Source organism: Siniperca chuatsi, linkage group LG1 (genome assembly GCF_020085105.1).
Source record: "Siniperca chuatsi isolate FFG_IHB_CAS linkage group LG1, ASM2008510v1, whole genome shotgun sequence".
NCBI lineage: Eukaryota > Metazoa > Chordata > Actinopteri > Centrarchiformes > Sinipercidae > Siniperca > Siniperca chuatsi.
The window spans coordinates 20,058,062-20,079,563 of NC_058042.1; the positions used below are offsets into that span (position 1 = coordinate 20,058,062).

General features: G+C 39.5%; 1 protein-coding gene across 7 annotated transcripts in view; it reads right to left on the bottom strand.

The window, feature by feature from the left end:
- The window catches only part of kiaa1549lb (KIAA1549-like b), a 112,497-nt gene that overhangs the window by 30,884 nt on the left and 60,111 nt on the right, over positions 1–21,502 (bottom strand). For 4 of the 7 annotated variants that reach the window (XM_044190338.1, XM_044190365.1, XM_044190385.1 and 1 more), the window contains one exon: positions 18,042–21,228. In XM_044190338.1, the coding sequence (XP_044046273.1) occupies positions 20,965–21,228 (264 nt within the window). In that variant the 3' untranslated portion in view covers positions 18,042–20,964. Of the gene's footprint in view, positions 1–448; positions 993–12,552; positions 12,747–18,041; positions 21,229–21,502 lie in introns of those variants that run through there. The other 3 variants (XR_006377468.1, XR_006377467.1, XM_044190346.1) reach the window with 3 other exon arrangements.

Below are 21,502 nucleotides of genomic sequence, written 5' to 3' on the forward strand. Positions count from 1 at the left end.
GGTTCAGATCAGAATATTAGTCCTCCATGCCTCATAAAATGATTTAATCTAGGGCTGTCCCTGAATCAGGATTTTCAGTCCACTCAAATTCGGAATTTCAAACCGATGCATTATGGGTGCAGGGTAGGGGTAGTCTTTAGAATATTAATAATATTTGTCATGTGCTTGTGGTTCACTGGTCCATTCTTTTTCTTATCTATAGACATTGTATAATTGGTTCTCCACAATTAGTTCAAACACGCAATGCAAACATGTGAGGCCCCCCCGCCCCCATAGCTAACTCTAAGTGATCAGAATCAGAATCAGCTTTGTTGCCAAGTAGGTTTACACATACAAGGAATTTGCTTTGGTATTTTGGTGCAAAAACAATAAACATAGTAGAAATAAATAATAATAAAGAAAGATAAAGCAAGTGCTGTAGGTCAAGAATCATAAATATAAAATATAAAATTGACGGTAAGATATTAAAGAATATTAAAAAAATTCTAAGAAAATAATAAAGAATATGTACAATATAATTATTTAAATTACAGTTTGTGCAGGGATGTGCAATGTGCAAAATATTTACATTGGAATGTGCAAAAGAGTATACTGTACTAAGTGAGGGGTTGGGTGGGTATAAGAGTCAGTGTCAGTGGGGGTCCCGGTCCATAATGATGAGGCCAGCTGCAGACGGAAAGAAACTGTTTTTGTGGTGTGAGATTTTGGTCCTGATGGACCACAGCCTCCTGCCGGAGGGGAGGGTCTGAAGCAGTTTGTGTCTGGGGTGGAAGGAGTCAGCCACAATCTTTCCTGCTCGCCTCAGAGTCCTGGAGGCATACAGGTCCTGGAGGGAAGGTAGATTGCAGCCAATCATAATCTCTGCGGAGTGAATGATACACTGCAGAGTCGGGATGATAGTGTTGAAGGCTGAGCTGAAATCCACAAACAGGATCTTGGCGTAGGTTCCTGAGGAGTCCAGGTGCTGGAGGATGAAGTGAAGGGCTGCTTCCCTGCAGCACAGAGCAGGCGAATTTTAACATCTTTTATACTGAAGATACTAAATCTTTTCAAACGCACAACGAGACTGAACAGACCACTTCAGAACACTGGACACAGATAATGGAGTTAATGGTATTGAGTAAATTTTAAAACAATTGGAGCGATTTTAAGTGTCAGAAACGCTGTCAAGGTGCTGATCCTGCAGGAGCTGTCCACAGTACTCCATATTAGACTGCTCCTCATTACTCTTTATGACAGAGTGCAGGATTTCATTATCAAAATTATTGTAAAAAGCCACCTGCCCATTCAGATTGTTACACAACTGTACTGTGAAGATAGAGAAAAGCTTTTTCTTTAGAGACAACATATTTTTAGAATTGGTTTCTCAAACAGAGCAACAAAGATTACATCAATTGTGAATACACATTCATCTTAGCATTAGGACTACAGTATCTGTTTTCTTACAGCGTGTTTATTTTCAGTACTCAGGGTAGCCAGCCCTGACAGTCTCTCCTGTGCCATGGTGCTTCTCAGATATGTTTTATGGAAACAAGAAGTACGGGTGCTGAGGGGGGTGCAGCACCCGCTAAAACCAGGCATTACGAAAACCATCAATTGCTAATAAGTGTGATGCAGACTTGCAGCAGAGAGACAGAGAGAGAGAGCATGCGAATAAGGACAGAAGTGTAGACGTGGTATAATTTCTTTGATCATGAAGCTTAATTCTGTTTATCAGTGAAGTGTATGAACTACACTGCAGACTGGAGTCTCTGTCAACAGACAGATAGTTATATGTTATATATGCTCGTATCCTCTATGAAACGCCTGTATCCATCTCCTTGCTGTTCTCATGCATTAGATCCGTGTTGCTGACTGTTTAGTTGCTGCAGCTGCTTTGACATGCAATATGTTGGTGTTCAAGTTTGCTGTCTGCTGTAGCGTAAATGTTTTCAAATTGTTGTAAATTGTTGTTAGTAACTATTAGTTATAAGTTATCCTGGCCATTCAAATTAATAAAAAAAACATGAATATTGCGCACCATTTAGTATGATATCATTATATAGACTGACCATCTCTCAGCACCACCAACTGTGACTGATTTCCAGCGTCCCTGGTTTTGAGAAGGGCGCTTGCGACAGTCAGGCAGAGTAAGAAATAGTTTAATAGCTGGGGGGTATACTTTACGGGCAAGCCCTTTAAATGTATGCTTTTGGCTTGCTTGACTCGGTTCAGCGGTTGTGTTTGTCCTCTGATATTTGAGATGAATCTCTGTAAACTAAATGACAGCTTCAATCAGTGGTTTTTGGGAGAAGAAAATCATCTTGCCCATCACAAACAGTGGATTGAAGGTTCTTTGCACCTTGTGAAGACTGCTTGCACATAATACATCTTATTACTAAAACACAGCTGCTGGCCCAGGGCTCTAGACTTTTTACATTAGTGGCACTAGCACATAATTTAGGTGCACCCAATAATACATTTTAAACATTACCTTTTTTTGTCAGTTCCCATACATATGGGTAATTTCTTAACACATGTAAATGATTGTAAACAGGAATAAAAGGTGCAGATAAATGTTTTTTTAATGAACTTAAATTTAGTAAAAGGTTTCTTCTTTGGCTATATTCAATTTTATTATCATTTCTGACTCCTCACTGCTTCGGTTTGCTGCTGCCTGGCGCTGAAACGCTGCAGGGAGGGGGCTGCACTGCCGGCCACGCACCTGTCACGGCACAGGACGTGTTTCTTGGAGACATTGTGCTTTTTAAACTTTTCAAATCGGAACGTGGATGCTCCCACAGCAAAAGCACTGTTCCCAGTAGTGATGCGCGGATCGCAGTTGTATCCGCAGGGCCTGCGGATAATCCGGGTGGGCCAAGTCATAAAAATCAACATTCTAATAAATAGCAGATGGGTTGCGGATGGGTGAAATAGGGTCAAGCCTTAAGAAAGACTTCCAAAAGGTCACACACACAGTCCAGGTTCATAGAGTTCATACGGTGATATTGTGATATTTATATTAATCATTAAAGTAAACTGTTAAAGAAAACACATAAATCAATACAATACACAATAAAGAAATCACCTGGAAAGCTTGCGCTGCTTGACATCATTTCAACAGCAATACAGACTACGGGGACCCGTAGAGGTGGAGAGAAATGTCCATGAGGGGGCAGGTCTCTAAATGTTTGTTTGGGTGGTTGGCTTGGGGATGATTTATGTGTATGCTGCTTGCATCACCACTGCACACCTAGTTGGTGTTTGTTAAAAAATATTTGTATCCATTATTTTTTTAACAGATTTTTGACAGATTTTTGGGGGCATGATTTAGTCATTCAAAAGAACTATTCTAGAATTATTATTTGAGGGAATTAATTCAATAATTTAAGAGAAGCAATTATTCATTCGAGGGTACAAAATACTAATTTGTGAATACAAACTATCAAACATTTTATCTCTATGGGGAGGACACAACACTAATTAAACTACTTTCATTAGAAAATAGCCATGTGCAGAATAGCCAGATATTTCTCCCATAGCTAAAACATCTCACTAAAGGTAGATCAACACCATTATGACTCTCTGCAGAAGGCTGTGGGGGTAGCTCCATTCATACATAATGGCCACATGTCTTGCAGCCAAAGACCAAGATTAACTGTCACCTTTTTTCTATCTGAGAAAGGTCTAGACAATTGATTTCAGGATGTGCCATCTCAAGCTATGGTCTACAGACAAGTGATGTCCAAAGGTGAAGAGGGTTAAAGGGTTGCTAAGTAGTGAACGTTGGGAGTGAAAGCGCCATGTCAGATGTGGGCATGGGGTCAGAGTTCATTAACTATCTCCCCCTTCTAATCAAGCTTTTTCCAGCTGAGGGATTTTAGCAATCACTGTCGTAAGGCTAGTAAAGCATGAGGAGTCAGGAGCCTATGAGCACAAAGCCAAAGTCACCCCTCACAGAAAGCAGACAGATTGGGTCGGTATCAACGTCAACATTTAAAAAGCAGCAGGCAGGAACTATGCACATCTGATTGAATCTGACTCATTATTTCAAAACTGCAGAGACAACCATGAGCTAATTAAAAAAATATACATTTGGGGTGCAAAAAGGTTCTGAAAATGCTTCTATTTCTCTGGTTGAAGACTTGGAGTCACACGATCAAGAAAACAGACCCACAGACAGGGTTTAAAATACGGGGGAGCTATGGGGAGCTCGGCTCCTCTGAAAGAGACATGAGCTCCCCAGAAAGCCTAATTTGAGAAATTTAGGGGGAGCTCTTAAGTAACGTAACTTTTGATGCAAATGATTTTATTCTGTATACATTTATATTTTCCTGTATATTTAGGTTCCTGAAATAAGTAAGTAATAGTAAAGCACTTGGTCTGGTCTGTTTAACAAAGTAACGCAAACCGTTGCCTATCCACTGTGGTTTAAAAAACAAAATTTGCATCGCCGGCGATTGCCACAAGCCCAGGATGGACTTGTAACAGTAGCTCGGTATCACTAAACTTTATACATAAAGTTTTCTGTGCACACCACTTGGTGTCAGCTCCTCTGGTTCAAATATGGCCTGCAGAATGTATTGCAATTCTTCTGTTACCTGCACAGCAGTGCATCACCATCACCTTGCAATCACAACCATGAGCATTTGTTTTTATGTGACGTCTTGAAGTTGTTGCTATTATTCACATGGCTTCCTTGATTACATTAGCAAAAAGAAACACCCCTACCACTGTGGTATCTGGACTTCAATCAGAAAAAAACAGACTGAACCATAGCGTTTTTTAATGATAGCATTTTTTTAATTCACAAGGACAAGCTGGGACATAATGGCTGGCTGGTCAGGTATAAACTGTTGGTGACTTTGCTCAGCATCAGGAATTAATGCCAACCCCACCAAGCTGTGTAAGTGCCCATTTTACCCAGAGAGTAGAGAGGCAGTAACCTAAATACTACTTGTTTTGCAATTCTGTGTGAACCCAAAATCCCTGCAAGAGGAGGAAAGGAGGAAAACAAAATAGAAAGTAACAGAATGATGTCTTCTATCTCTCTTTGCCTACATAGGAGTCCTGCCTCCGAGTAGTAACGTGTCTGGTTGTGTGCACTGTGATTTACGGAGTGGTGGCAGAGATCCATTAGCAATGAAACAACATACCCTCTATCCAGGAAGTGATTTATGTATACAATAAGCCTCTCCGGCTTTCATTCCCTCCTTCCCCTCATTTTGCTTCCTTATTCTTGACAGCAGCAGTAAGAAAAGCCACAGCATGGGAAGTGTAATCTACCAAGCAAAGTGTCCTAGGTAGGTGAGAATACAACTGCACCATGAACCTGCTATAATGGCAGTTTGCTTTGACTGCTTTGCACCAGTAACACTGTATTTCTGTATAAATCTCCTGCAAAGTTGTTTAGCTATGCAGTCTCTCATGTTTTACACAAGCACAGCGCGCTAGCTTGGCTAATAGTGAACTGTTACACACAAGCTAAAATGAAAGCTGTCTGTACTGTTTATTTTAGTTTTAAAATTTGGCAAATTCTTGTCAACTTAGCTGAGACAAACAAGCCCCTCCTCGCTTTCCCAGCAGTGCATCACAGCAGCAGCAGAGGGAGGAGGACAGAGGACAGGAGGAATGACTGATACTGACTGATGTTTAGAAATGAAGAACACAGACAAGACTCAGTATTTTGTTTCCAGTGAGATATTTAGTTTATATAGTGACTTTGCTGTTGTAAACACTGTAGCTGCTCTAGAAACAACATTTAGTTATATTTAAAATATTCAATTCTAATCCTGTTCTGAATTAATTTTTTTAAATTAATATACCCTCTAAAAAGCAATTATTTAGTAATGAAAAAGAACCAATAAGAGTATCGATAAAGAACCGAAACAATAAGATCATCGATATGAATAGTATCAATAAAATCCTAATGATTCCCACCCCTACTCAAGAGAAAATGGCAGCGGGTAAAGAAAAAAGTTATTTAGCTAATTTATCACTCACTCACAGTTAACCAGTCCATCTCTAGGGAGGAGGTGAGATTGTCACACCATTTTCGATATGCAAGAATGTTTGTTGTTTTGCATCTATGACACACTGTGTCCTTGTTCTGATTCATTTACTTTATTTATAAATATTAAACAATATTTAATAACCTCTATTAAATAAAACAATTTGTATAGGGGCAAGGGAAAAAAACCTTAATGTCGAACCCTGTGATGTTATCCTGCATCATCAGCGGTGCTACATGGACACATGCGGGGAAATCAAATTCAGGTGACTGACAATAAGTCATACAGCACTTTACTGAACCTGATGTGTTTATTTATCTACTCTTGCGCCACAAAGAGCTCACAAAGTAATAACTGATTATGAGCTTTATTAGTCCAGACTGCAACTTGACCTCATCTTATGAATAATGAAGCACAGTTAATAACAAAGTGTCTTTTACCATAATATTATGGAAGGATAGTAGCTGCGTGGTCACTACGTTTCACTTACTGTTTAATGAGGAAAAAGTAACACAACACACATCTGTTGTAACTCGTTTTCATTTTCTGACATATTAAAGAAAATCCCAAATATGTTACCATGGTTACCACATGATTTGCAAAAATGAATCACTTATACAGATTGTTATAAGATAATTTTCTTGAGAGTTCATAGCCCAAGTATGGACTTAATAGTAATAATATAGCTACTATCAGAAAATTTTGTGGTTGGTCTACTATGCTTTCAAACCACTAACAAAGTACTCCAGACCCTCCTTTTCAGGCGGTCTCGGAACAGTTGTTTGGTCCACACCAGGGTTTGACTGACAGCTTCCACACAAGCCTAAACGCTCTGAACCACAAGGGTAAACGCACCAGAGTTGATTTGAACTGAACTAAACAGGTTAGTTGTCCCTTTACAGTAAAATGGAGGTCATAAAGCAGATAATCTTGTAACAAGATGATATTGTTCATTAAATACTGCTGCAGAGAAAATCCTTTTTATTCTTTATAATCTGAGAAAATAAGCTCTTTTTATTTAGACTACCATTTAAAAACATGTAAGAACTGTTGATGCTGCAACAGAAATAGCAATAATAAAACTGATGAGTGAGAAGGACAAGAGGAGGAGCTTTGAAGGAAAACTGGAAAAGAGAGGAGAGAGTGCATCAGAAGTGGCAAGTGAGGACCAAGCAGCCAAATCCTGCTGACTACTCCACTTTCAAACAGCTGGGTATGGAAACTCACAGCAGTCCTTAACATACAGTATCACTGAGCAACTAATCTAAAGAGAGAAAGTATGGGAAGGACAACAGAGAGAGGGAAAAAGAGCTGGCAGAAAGGGTCAAGAAAGTAAGAAATCAGCACAAAAGGTATGAGGAAGAAAGAAAGCTGCTTACAGTAACACCCATTAATTTCCCCAAAGACAGGTGTTGGGGATATTAATCCAAATAAGAGACCTAAGCTTTGCCAGCTTCTCTGCTCGAGCTCTAGCCAAAGCTCTTCATAGCCCATCCCGGAAAAGATGCTTTCAATTAGAACCGAGACAGAGTTGTAATTTAATGGCCAAGTTACAAAGGAGGAACCCAGCCTGCTATTCACCACAAAATAGCTTCCAACCTAGTTCTAAATTGAATCCAAAATGTAACCTCACTGGTCTACGAACTATAAATAGAGACACTAATTATGGTCATTAATTTCAAAGATATACTCTCTTATTTATTATTGTTTGCATATGACAGAGAATAGTATAGACCAGGGATCTGGATTAAAGGACCATTATAGTGCCACCAGCAGGAGCTTTACAATACATCTGAGCCCATACACAACAGCTGTCTCACTGTCTATTGAGCCAAATCAGACACTTGAGGCTCTCATCCCACAGATAGCATGAGAGAATGGGCTTAACTGGTTTTAAAGAGTTTGCATTAGGGAAGTTTGGTGGCTTTGGCTCATCAGCTCTTTGAAAGAACAAGCGCAGACTGAAGCAATACTGGTTTTGTTCATTTTTTCTGTCTGCTGTGAAGTGGTAGCAAGATAAAGAGCATTTATGTGTGTGTGCAGACCTGTGCAGTTCTTTGCTTGAGTTACAGAAAGCTGAAAATGTGACATTTTTCTTGGATTGGGCACATTCCTTGGTTGTCATAGCCACTTGCCAACAAAATTAAATAAAATTATGATTTTTAGTAAGTTAACTTGCTATGACTTTCCTGATACAGGCCAGAAACTGAACTTTGCTTAGCACTACTTGATTGTATGCATTCTATGTACTCATTTTTTTAACTTTATTTTAATTATTATTGTTCAGTGGGTTTTATTTTCCATCCTATGTTATGCATTCCTCATTTTATTTTATTTGAACTACTATTATCATCAAGTTTTAGGTTTTAGCCTCCATCTTATTTAACATTAATTATGGTATTCTATCCCTGTTTTTATGCTTATTCTATGTTTATTTTCATGTGAAGATGCATTGTATGTATTCTGTTCTCATCTTTATCTTATTTTTACTATTATTATCATGAAGTGGGTTTATTTTTACTTCTTTTGCACTTCTAATTTCTTTGTTGAAAAACACTTTGCATTTCCTGTATGAAAGGTGCTATACAAATAGTTTTTAATAATAATAATAACTTTATTATTATTATTAGTAGTAGTAGTAGTATATCTAGCCCCGATGCAAAAATGGCATTGCACTAACTACACATGTAATCATGTAATCATCTGTGCATTAGAAAAATGTTCCAGTATTCTCATGGAGCGCAATGAGGTATTTTTGATAGCTGGCATTGAGTACAGCAGGATCAGGATCAGAAATGAATCAGTCTTTGAGTATCAACTCAAACAAATTACAAAAGTATACTTTATCCTTTATCCCTAGTGGTATCTTGGGCTTTGGTTTTTAGATATCCACTGAAGAGACTTCTGCGGCCATCCTAATACAATTGAAGTAAGAAGATCAGGTGTGGTGATCAAATGTCAAATGTGGATAGTTATTGTCATGAACTATTTTCTACCATAAGTTAAAAACAGTGAAAACTATCCTGGGCAATCAGAATCAGTAATGTTCAGTCAGTGTTATTCAGCAGAAACGATAGACCTTTTGTACTTCTAGCCACAGTAAACAGTGGGTTCATAAGAAAATCTGCTAAGAGAAATGCTAAGGTGTGAACAATCCTGTCCTCTAGCAATAATGCAGCCAACACCCAGTGAGTTGATCGCTTCACTAAGAGAGAGTATGCTTTTGTCATAGAATGCCTTTAAATGGCATAATTCAGAGCCTGTTTTGTAGACAGTATAACAAAAGAAACAGGTGGGTTAAAATATGTTTAAAAAAATCTACATCAAAATATTGATTATGATTTCATGCTGAAGATAAAAAGCTACTTTAGCTTAAATCAGAGCACAAATCTAGCTTTGACTGCGTAAGATACATTGTATCAGTATACTAAATATTCGTTAGCATTTGCTGAGGAGTAAGCCTCCAGTTGACTCGCTTTCTTGTGGTACTGAGGTGATCCTACATGTGCATGGTTAAGTATCTTGGACAGCCCCTAGTGTCTTCAAACAGCCACTACAACAAATGTGTGAGGAGAGAGAAGCAAATGAACGGGGCATGCTGTTAACTTGCTATTGTGCAGTAATCCTAGTACTGACAATCAGCACAAAGTTTTCCACTCACAGTAACCAGGTCATTGCAGTGGTCTGATTGTTTTTGTGAGGAGGTGGACAACTTTTGTGGACTGGAATTTATTGCAATGCACCGACTGGAGTAGGCAGAGAAATAATCAATAGAATTACATGAAATAGCAGGATGAACCACACAGAACTTCTGTTATGAAAACCCTAAAGGTTTGTCTATTTAGAGCTCAACTGCGCTGACACAGAAAAAGTTGCAAAGCTTTATTTACCGTATACGCATGATTCATTTGAACTAGAGCATCTGTTGCAGAGGCACGACAGGAGATATGGGGGCGGCAGTAGCTCAGTCCGTAGGGCCTTGGCTTGGGAACTGCAGGGTGGCCGGTAATCCAGCATGGACCACAGTATGGAGCATGGAGAGGTGCCAGTGGTGCTGCCGAGGTGCCCTTGGTAATGAACCCCTAACTACTAGTGGGGCGCCATTACGTGGCAGCCCCATCACTCTAACATCTCTCCCCCACTTGCATGTCTATAGGTCCTGTATGAGTGCATGTTTGTATTTCAGGGCTGTGTGTGTAGATAGTGAAAAAATGTAATTTCCCAAAAGGGATTAATAAAGTAATTCTTCTAAGATCATTTTAATGTTCTCTTACTCAGTCAGTCTGGTTTTGAGTCTGACTTTCAATGCACCACCCACTGAGTTCACATTAAAATAAAATTGCACCACTAGGGAAGAGTTCAGTCAGTGGAAAACAATGTGCCATTTTCATCCATATCAAATGATATGGATAGAAGAAGAAAATGTTATCTTTTGGGATATCCATTGTCATTTGATCATTTATGGGGAAAGTAATTTATCATTTGTCTCATCAAGACCTTCTGACTCATACTAGTACCAGAGAATCTGTGGTTACGCTTCATTTCACAAATCTTGTCTAATCCCCCAGGCCAACCCACCCAACAACACCTCAGCCTGAATCCAGTTTCAGAGTGATGTGAAAGTGCAAGTATACTCCTGAGTATGGAAACATCACTTTCAGTGTCACAGAAGATTTGTTGACTCAGTTTCCTTCCTTGACCTGTCCTTGCACTGACCATTGTGGTAATTATCTAATCTCTGTGCTGATGTCTGCTCAACAAGGCTGTGCTATAATTACTTTAAGTAGCCTTTATTAGAGATAATGGACCTTCAGCGTTAGATCACATCTAATTGCAGCTGCCAAATTAGACTCTAACTATCTACCCTCTACCTGAGAGAGAAGAAATTATCAAAAACAAGAACAAATCATTTTACAAGTGTTGTACAAGTCCATGAATTAAAATGGGTACTTATCATAAAGAGGCAGCTATAAATGGAGGACAAAGATATACGTGTGTATACAAGTGGAGGAGTGTAAACTATAGACCTCTCAAAAGGAATGCTCTAACACTAATGTATTATTTCCCGAATATCGACATATTTGCAGCTCCTGTGATTTGGATAATATTTTGATTAATTGTTTAGCCCTACCCTTGGTGATTAATACTTTTAGGGTGCATCATGCCCATGATACACATTTGGATACATACATACTTTATGTGCACAGACATTGATAAACGGATGTGTTACATGGAACTGATTTGTGAATGGATAATAATTATGTGTAGAAATGGCAACAAGATTAGTAACAGATATAGAGCCACATTTCATGAAGGTTACAATATCAAACTAATTTCTTTTTGTTTTGAAAGATAATGGCAGACTTTGTGCATTTAGAGATCATGACAGTGGCAATGCCAGGTTTTAGCTGCCTGATTATAGTGTTTACAGTAGAACACCCCATTATTATTGCTAATTATTTTTTCTATCACCCCTTCCAATTTGGTATGTAGTAGCCTGTTAATAGTGTCATGAGTTACTTTCTTATTATAATTTTAAAAAAAATTAACATATTAAAAACAGGCAAATGTGAAAAATAATAGTAAATAAAAGTAGTCAAAATAATGAAATATATAGCCAGTACAAAATCTTAACATTAAAAATAACCATAGGCAAGAAACATTACTTCTGATGTATATCATTGTCTATACATCAGCCCCATGACTGCACAGGCTTAAGCCAGATGTTCTTTGCTGTCAGGTATATATTGATATTGCTATGTCCTGTGAACAGGAGGTCCTGGAACTCCTTTTAATATAATGCATTTCAATATAGCACCACAAGAAACGTATGCCTCACAAATACACACAGATGAATCAACAGTGCTCTGACAAAATGTAAACAACACTTGAACATTATAAGCTCATGTAATATTTCATGCAAGGCAGTAACCCCAGTGAATGCACAGCTCTCTCTCTCTGGAAGAAAATCAAATTAGCCGTGTTCTGACTTGGTTAATTTGCCATTTAGATAAGGATATGCTTCTCTCACTGAGAGAGAACATTTGTTTGCATGGCTTTAGGCTGAGCCCTGGTGGGAAAATGCTGAACTACAGATTTACGGCACTACTTGTACACATGCACACACACGCATAAGAGACAAACAAAGATGGGACAATCTGGTTTTGGCACTGGTGCTTGCAACACAAACATGGACATAACAGTTTTTTCCCTCTTATTTGACCTTGTGATAAAATTATTTCCCCTATAGGCTGGCTGGTTATTTTCAAGTTTAGAAAAATAAGTGTGCACGACTGGACTATTAGGTGATTTTACCTTGTCATTTCATCTAGACGGTATTTGTTCTTTATGTGGACATTCAGAATAGGATTCTATTAAAATGTCCAGCAAACCTATTAGAGCATCTGGGTATTACAATGTATAGTAAGACTGGAGGTGACGCTCCTGGATATTTCTCAAATTTGGTAAAGTAAAATGACTTCCACTGCATGAACCACTGAGCTTGTAGGTGAGTTTACCTTGATATTTCACCAAATTTGGTAGGTTAAAATGATTTACTTACCATTGAGACCTAAAAGATGATCCAGTGACAAGCACAGCAGCAGCAAGCTGAGGGTTAGCAGCAGGAACTCAGCTGACATGTGGCTGGCTGGTCCACATCCTCGGGCATACAGGGCACTGTTCAAATAGCGTCATCTACTTCCCATCATACACACTAGATATCCTCATTTGGGAGAGTTTTTCCTAGCCCGGGTCCTGGAAAAATGTACACAAGGTAAGTGAGGGGTAAATAAACCATTGTACCAGGATACATACCTAGAAACATTCTGAATATGCTTCTCACATTGACCACAACTGTTAACAGTAACCATGTAGAATGCAATATGTCTGGCTTGACATTCATATGGTTAACTGTGGCTGTCAAATAAATAGTATGTGTATAAAGTAAACAGGAGTATCTTTTGAAATCCTCAAAATGACACAACAGGTTTTTTTTACACTAGTACCTGTCAGCAGGTATGCCACTATCAGTCACATCAGGATGGTATCTTGAGTCATTATTTTGCATGTCATGTCTAGCTGTTTTGATGGGTATTGAGCTTGCCATATGAATTCCTGATGACAGCTTACTTGTGTCACACTTTTATTTGGGGGCCTGAGTTGCTCCACACAGGAAACACAAAGTGCATACTAAGATTATTCTTGAGATGATGTGTTATGCAGGAGCATTTGTCAAAACAAAACCTGTCTTGCTTGAGATAACACTTGTTGCAGGCCAACTGGAGCACTTTGGGTCTGAACGCTGATGATGGCTGTCTTGGTTTGTTTTGCAAGCCCGGCCTGACATGCCATTTCTCTCACCATTTCCGAGTTTCAGCATACACAATGAACTGACAATGGTGTTCACAGATGCAATAAAGGTTCAAGTAAGAATAACAATAACTGAAGACATACACAGAAACTTAGCTAACTACATTGAGTGGCAACAGTAATTTACTAATTACCTTTTTAATGCATTTTTATGTACTTAAATACATTTTAATGAAGTTTAAAAGCAACCACTAGGTCTGTGACTAAACTAAACAAAGCAACGATATACAAATAATCGCCAAGGGCCGCGAGTTTGAAGCATGCTACAAATTTCGCCTTCCACTAACGATAACTTAACGTTAACTAACATTAATATTAATAGATTCTTGGTGGCTTAAGAGGGAACCCAAACATTTAAGCTAAGTCACTCGGCATTCATAAAATTATGGTTATGGAAAGAATGTTAAAAAATATGAACTCACTCGACTATCCGGAGAGAGAAAAATCGATGTCTAAAGGGGGCGCGGCCATGACTTTTTGCAATATCTGCCGGTTGTGCCGAAAAAGGGACTGCACCCGAAATGACGTGTAAATTATTCCACTCAGAATAAGTTTTTACATAATATATTCGGGAGTCATATTTCGGCAAGCCCCTGCTGAAATAAGACTGCACCCCCCCAGCATAGGGTGACTATGACAAACTTTACATGCAAGTATAACAAACTGGGTCAACGTCAGACTTTGCTATCCTGAGTTGGGGGGTGAGATTTGGCTCATGTCCCACCAACATGGAGGGGGCGGGGTTTATGACCTATACTGCAGCCAGCATCCAGGGGGCGATCAAGATATTTTGGCTTCACTTTTGGGGAGCTGTCATGTTTATTTCTGATAAGGTGAACATTTCTTTCAGTTGGCCTTTGCTGCAGGTTTTAAGTGGTCATTTCACACCAAAGCCCAGTGATATTGTCCAACGTTTTAAGTTCCACTCCAAAGTGTGACTTCAAGGACAGTCTGTGGCATCATTTGTGGCATCGTTTATGGCAGAGTTGAGGAAGCTTTGTGGGAACATTGTGAGTTTGGTGTCTCAATGGAAGACAGGATAAGAGACAGACTGGTGTGTGACATAAACGATAACCACATTCAGACAGGTCTGCTATCTGAGGCAGATGACAAGCTCACACGGCACAGGCTGTTGAGCTGGTGACATATATGGAAATGGCAGCTAAGGGTGTAGCTGAGCTGCAGCAAACAGTGGATGGACCCATTAACACAGTGCAGCCAGTGGCCTCGGAGCAGCAACATGCCTTTACTAGCCTACTGATGGATTTTTCCTATGTGGTGGGAAGCACGGGCCCACTGACAGTTTAAGGATTTAGTATGCCACAACTGTCACAAGTGGGGTCACTTGGCCAGAAAATGCTGTAGTGGGACATATCAATGGACAAATGACCAGTGCAACACATGCTAGGGGATGAGTATGCTCTCATGTTGTACAACTTTGAGGATGACAACAGAGTGCCACCATACAGAGAGCAGTGAATGGACATTGACTTTGAAATAGACACTGGGGCAGGTATGACAATATGACTAAGACAATGACGATGACAATCCTGAATGAGAGCACATACAGGAAGATGTTGGGGAGCACTCCATCACACAAGAATAAGACTGTACACCTATACTAGAGAAAGAGTGGGCGGTGATTGGCAAAATGCATGCACAATTCAGTTACAAGGGGCAAACAAAGAGGCTGGCACTGCGTGTGGTTAAAGAGGAAGGCCCAAATGTGCTGGGGAGAAATTGGCTGAAGGCTATTAGGCTATGGAGGGCCATTTTCACACCGCAAATGGAGCTGCCACAGGAATTGGAGGCACTGTTAAAATAGCATGTAGAAGTGTTCAAAAGTGACCAGGGCACCTTAGTAGGGGCCACAGCAAAGATATATGTGGACTCAGAGGCCAAACCTTGATACTTTAAAGCCAGACCCCTACCATATGCCCTCAAAGAGAAAGTTGAAACTGAGCCGACCAGATTGGAAAAGGAAGGCATTATCAAGCCTGTGAGTTTTTCAGAGTGGGGCGCCCCCACAGTCCCCATACTAAAACCAAACCAAACAGCAAGAATATATGGAGATTCCAAAGTTACAGTAAACCTGGTGCCAAAGTTGGATAACTACCCCATTCCAAAAACAGAAGAATTGTTGGGTACCTTGGAAGGGGGGCAAAAATTCACAAAACTGGACATGTCTCAGGCCTACAAACAACTCCCTCTGGATGAAGAATCCAAGACTTTCACCACAAAAAATACACATCAGGGGTTGTATCAATATACCTGGATACCCTATGGCGTGTCTTCAGCCCCAGGCAGATTTCAATACACCATGGACAATCTATTACAATGACTTCCTCAGGTGGTCGTGAGAGTCGATGACATCCTAGTGACTGGGCATGATGACTCGTCATTTGCCCCACCTCCAACCAACCAGACACAGCTGAAGTCTTTCTGGGGCATGTTTAACTATTACCACTGATTCTTACCCAACATTTCTACAGAACCCCTCTACCAGCTGCTGAGGAAGGGAGCCCCATGGCAATGGGGTGAAAGCCAGAGCCGAGCCTTTGATGCAGCCAAGGAATGTCTCAAGTCTGACCAATTGTTGGTACAGTATGATAACATGAAGCCTCTCTACTTGTCCTGCGATGCGTCACCCTGTGGGGTAGGAGCAATCTTGTCGCACCGGTTTGCTGATGGTAAAGACAAACTTATTGGGAACATGTCATGCTCACTTTCATCAGCCGAATACGGTTTTTCACAGCTGGCGGAAGAGGCCCTGGCTATTATTTTTGGCCTTAAAAATTTTCAGCAGTATCTACATGGCATCAAAGACTGTTCTATTGAAACAGACCACAAACTACTGCTGGGCCTCTTTGAGGAGAGTAAAGACATCCCACAATTTGCAGCAGCCAGAATGCAAATATGGGCTTTAATCCTGGCAGTTTATGAGTACTCACCTAACCCTGGAAAATAGGGAGGGCTCAAAACATGGTAATGCAGATGCAATGAGCATACTTTCACTGCCAGCCAGGCCCATAACCTCTCCAGGTGAGGGGGACGTAGTCATGCCCTCTAAGGATTAGTCTGTTTGACCCTAGGTCACTAAACTGGACATTGAGCATTACATCTTAATAATAATTGTGCAATATTCTGTTTACTACTCAAGTGCAATATTAGTTTTCCCTTGTTAGTTTTTCTTATTACTGTTACGGATATACCTCAATTACTCTCGACAGTACATGCACCTCCGCTTTTACTATTATTTATTACATAATTAGTGACATTGTATTTATACTGTACTTCACCATCTACCAGTAAACCCACTTGGTACTCGACACTTAGTTTATCTTATACTTATACCAACATGTTACTTAATTTATTTCTGACCTGTTTATAGTGTATAATATCGTTTTCTCCTGTGTGCACTGACGTAAAGAAGAGCTACTGGAACAAAGAGTTTCCCTACGGGGATCAATAAAGTATTTCTGAATTTCTGAATTTCTGAATGCTCATGGAGCACATGAATGGCACACCCCTCCAGGTGAAACAAATACGGGACTGGACTTGCTGTGACTATGAACTGTCTAGAGTGCATCAGTGCACCTCAGAGTTTAATGACCCTGACATGCAGCCTTGTGTGAGAGCAGTGGGTGTGGAGGAGGGCTGCATCCTGTGGAGAAGCAGGGTGATGATTCCACTGCAAGGATGACAGATAATGATTCAAGAACTTCATAAGGCCCATCCTGGTGTTTCAAGGTTAAAGGCACTGGCCCACCGCAGCTATGTGTAGTGGCCAAACATGGATGCAGATATAGAGTCTACAGTGAGATAATGTCATGTGTGCTAAACTAACCAAGCCATCCCAGCAGCAGCACCACTACATCTGTGGGAGTGGCCAAATCAACCACGGATGAGACTTGATATGGATATTTACAGGCCTATATTGGGCAAGATGTTTCTGATTGTCATTGATGCTTACTCTAAGTGGATTGAAGCTCATTCAGTGCAGTCTATAACTTCATCCGTGACAGAGGAAAAATTGAGGCTGATATTCACCACCCACAGAATCCCTGTAAGAAATGGCTGTGCTGAAACAAAGTTGTCTAGGTGTCTGCTGAAATATTGGTCAACCCCTCAGACCACCACTGGAGCCACACCTGCTGAGCTGCTAATGAACCAGAGGATCAGGACCCAGCTGGACCTGGTGTGTCCTTCACTGACTGGGAAGGTTGAATGGAATCAGGCCAAACAAAAAGAGCATCATGACAGGCGTGCCCCGAGTCTGACCCTGAATCAATCTATGGGAGAGGGTACGCAAGCCAGAAGTGGATTCACCAAAAGACATGAAAATCTGTGTTTTCTGTGTCTCTGTCTTGGTATAGCGTCATGGCTGACAACAGGTCATTTAATGGTACACAACTACCTCTGAATGCATTCACATTCAACCATTATTCTGCCTCCTGGAGCAAGGGAGTAATCAGTGTTTGTAATGTTATTCCTTGTAATACTAAAGGTGGTAAGTAGGTGGTAATAATAATCACCCCTAGTACTAACTAGGTCTAAAATGATAATAAAGTGGCATAATTAAGTACCAGGGAAGACTGTAGGAGTGGAGAATCAGTGCAACAGTTGCTTCGACTCTTTTGATATTGCTCATCAGGAAAAATGACATGCAGAAAGTATGGATTCTTCTAATAAAATCTTTTATTTGATTTTAATCACGTAGGCTAATATTTCTTTTATTCTCCATCTGTCTCAAGGTCTCTCTGTCAGATCAATCTCCGAGGAACATCAAATATAACAAGATCAAGCAGATGAAAAGGAAATGAGAAATCCAGTCAGGAAGACCAAAAAAACATTGATTTTTAATAGATTTAGCTCACTTCATATTTAATTTTATAGAATAAATATTCGTCATTTTTTCTAAACCAATAAACCCTAAAACCCTTTTATGTATTATCGCTAAGTTTTCCAGCATGAGAATGTGGAAAGGTGTTCACTTCTGGTTTACACAAAAAATGGTATCACTGTAATTAGTACAGTTCTTAAGACATTAAGTGCTCCTCTGAATAATGGGTAAAAGGAATCTTGGGAAAACAAGCAACAACAAAGTTCTTGTTGAGTTTATACAGTATTTCCTTATACCTACTTACACACCAACAGGCATGAGTATAAAAGAACATTGGAAGAGAGGAAGGGTTTGCTCAAAAGTCATAAATCGCTAAATTCATTCAGGACGGCTGTAACAGCAGTACAGTTTTTCGAAAGGAAAAAATGATTTAAAGGCATTTTCACTCAGTTTTCTTTCTTATGTCACAACTGGCACATTTCTTATGACATTATTGATTATAATAATCAGCAAAGCATTCCATGTGATTTGCAATAACATAGTTAAAGTAGGCAATCTATAGCATCTGAATGTTTATGCAAAAATATTGCAGCACCCCTGCTATAGGCCTACATGCACTCATCTGCAGTCAGTCCCACTTTGCATTCCCAAGCCAGCAATTCTGCATTAAGAATTCATCATAACTTATTGATGGCTTTTATGCCACAGTGAAATATGAGTATGAGTCTTGATGAATTCCTTTCATGTGTGCAATGATTTAATGACTTTTGTTTTATAGGAGTTTTATTGAATAGTTCATAGTTTTGTTTTATGCACTGCCCTGATATGGTGGCCAGACAAAATAAAATGGGTTGACAAAGCTGATTAAAATGAGTGATTCAGATAAAAAAAAAATTTAATCACTGATTAAATTAAGTGATTCAGATAAAATAAGCTTCAAGATATTAACTGAAGCATGTCATCAAAAAGGCTAGTTGGATCCTTGAATGCCCCGATCTTCCACTAAACAAAGAATTGACCTCCTTCTTTCCTTGTTGCTGCTGGAATAATTCTGGCATGCATGGGTCTCCTTTATTCCAATGGCTATCAGAAGGTTTGGTCTTTTGCTCTTATGTTTGTATTCTTTTTTTAAATCTAATTTTAGCTCTTTTTACATACCATATTTATGTTTTTATGTGACCTGGTATGTTGTTATGTTACTCTGTCATGCTTTCGTGTACTGTCTGGCTGATTTAAAATATAATTAAGATTGATGTGAAGAATGAAATTAGTTTTTTAAGGTAAATGTCTACCCCAGCATATATGCACTTTGCACCTTAACAAACCGGATGATTCCAGGGCACACTGGCATTCCACAATGATATGTTTACACTGAACACGGTGCTTCTGAAACAGTTCTTGGACAACAACAGGTGTGGTACTGTACACTCAATCTGAGTCGACGCTCAGGCAGACATTCAAAATGTTACACAAAGACATCAGGGTTTGTGTACCTAAAACTTCTTAGAACAGGAGTACTGATCTAGGACCTCTCTTTAGGTCAATAGTTTACACAAACTTTGTATTTTATTCATGGAATGCACCCAATGAGACTGTTTTAAGGCCAGGAAACAAACTATAGACTCACCTTCTTTGTAGTTTAACTTTACAAGAAACTGTGGCACTACTACCAGCAGCAAAGAGAATTGTTTTGTGACCAAGGTTTTGAAGTTTTATGTGCATTGAGCCATCCGTGCATCTTCCAACCTCTGGGCTCGGTATAAAACTGCAACTCTGTGATGTCCATCCAGCTGCAAATATATATTAAGTTTTTCCATTTGGGTTTTTGAAAGTGTTTTTGTCTTTTTCTTCAAGAAAAGCGAAACCTATAGCTACGTCAAAGTTAATGTTTTTAAGTATTTAAGTATAATAACCACCCATTACTGTTGTGCACACCCAAACAAATATTGCATGGATAAATGCTTCCCTCTCTTTCAGATACATAAAGGCAAACATTTATATTAACATTAACATTTAATAGGGTTCAACTAAAGAGCCAGATACATATAAACTGTATTTAGTCCATTTGATAATTAACAGGAACTACAACTTAAATTTCTAAAAATGATTAGACCACCAAGGACAGTCAGTGTTTGTTGTTATTGTAATGGTGTTGATATGTGATATGAAAAAAACTGAAGAATTTGTGAAAAGTGATGTGGTACTTTGATATGATATGGATGCTTGAATAAACTGATATTGATGTAGCCTGTTGAAGCTAATGGTCTATAAAAGGAGATAAGATACACGATGTCCTAATACTGTACATGCTCATATACACTGTGGTTTATACTTAACCATCTGACAGGAAGTATTTGGTCCTCTCAGTACAGACAATAATGCTACTTTTTCTCTCTTCTCAGTTGATGCTGATTCACAAAAAAAAGTCTAATCCTGGAAAATTACATTTTCCATATTTAGCGTATCCTATTGACATATCTACAAAGAAGAGATGCATGTAGTTACTTGGGACATCATCAATAGAGGATGGCATTTTTTTTTTCAAAAAAAAACAAAAAAAAAAATAATCTTTTCTGTTCCTTTAAGTCAGGATCTGCAAAACACCAATGGCGCGTGAAAAGAAATCAATCAGTGGGTAAAGAAGATAAGTCCGTTTTACGGTACAAACATCAAAAATCAGTCTGAAGGAGTACCACCTTTGTGTACCTCTGTTGAAGACCAGTGCACAGTTAATCATCTCCTGCACACAAAGAATTAAAACTAGAACTCAAACACGTCATTCTGCTTCTTCGCCAACTTGGCCACCTCCTGCCGGATAGCCTGCACGAGTGCAGAGGTGGAGAGGCTGCTCAGGGGCATGCGGTCCATGGCCTTCACCACCTGGGGCAGGCTTTGCTGGGATGCTGTGCTAGGGGCAGTGGGTGGCGGCTCCAGTGCCTGGTTATACTGCAGGGGCAGCCTGGTGGGGCTCCCCTGAGGGTAGCGAGGATGAGGAAAAGCCTCTACATACCCAGGCAGGGGCAACTGGAAAACAGGGTAGACATGAAATCAGTAATACAGTAACTTCATATTATTACTACCCACGAAAATAATGGCTGCCAATTGGATAATTAGAAGGATACAGTATATGCGATATTTTCTTTTTTGCGGAGTGAACAATTTATCTTTCACCACTATTTTAGAAAGAATTAAATGGGTGATAAGGGAAAACATACACAATTCTGGGAAAATCATTAAAAATGAACCAAAATAACAGGGAAAGTAATGACTGTGGAGATCTACTGTACGAGTATGTAAA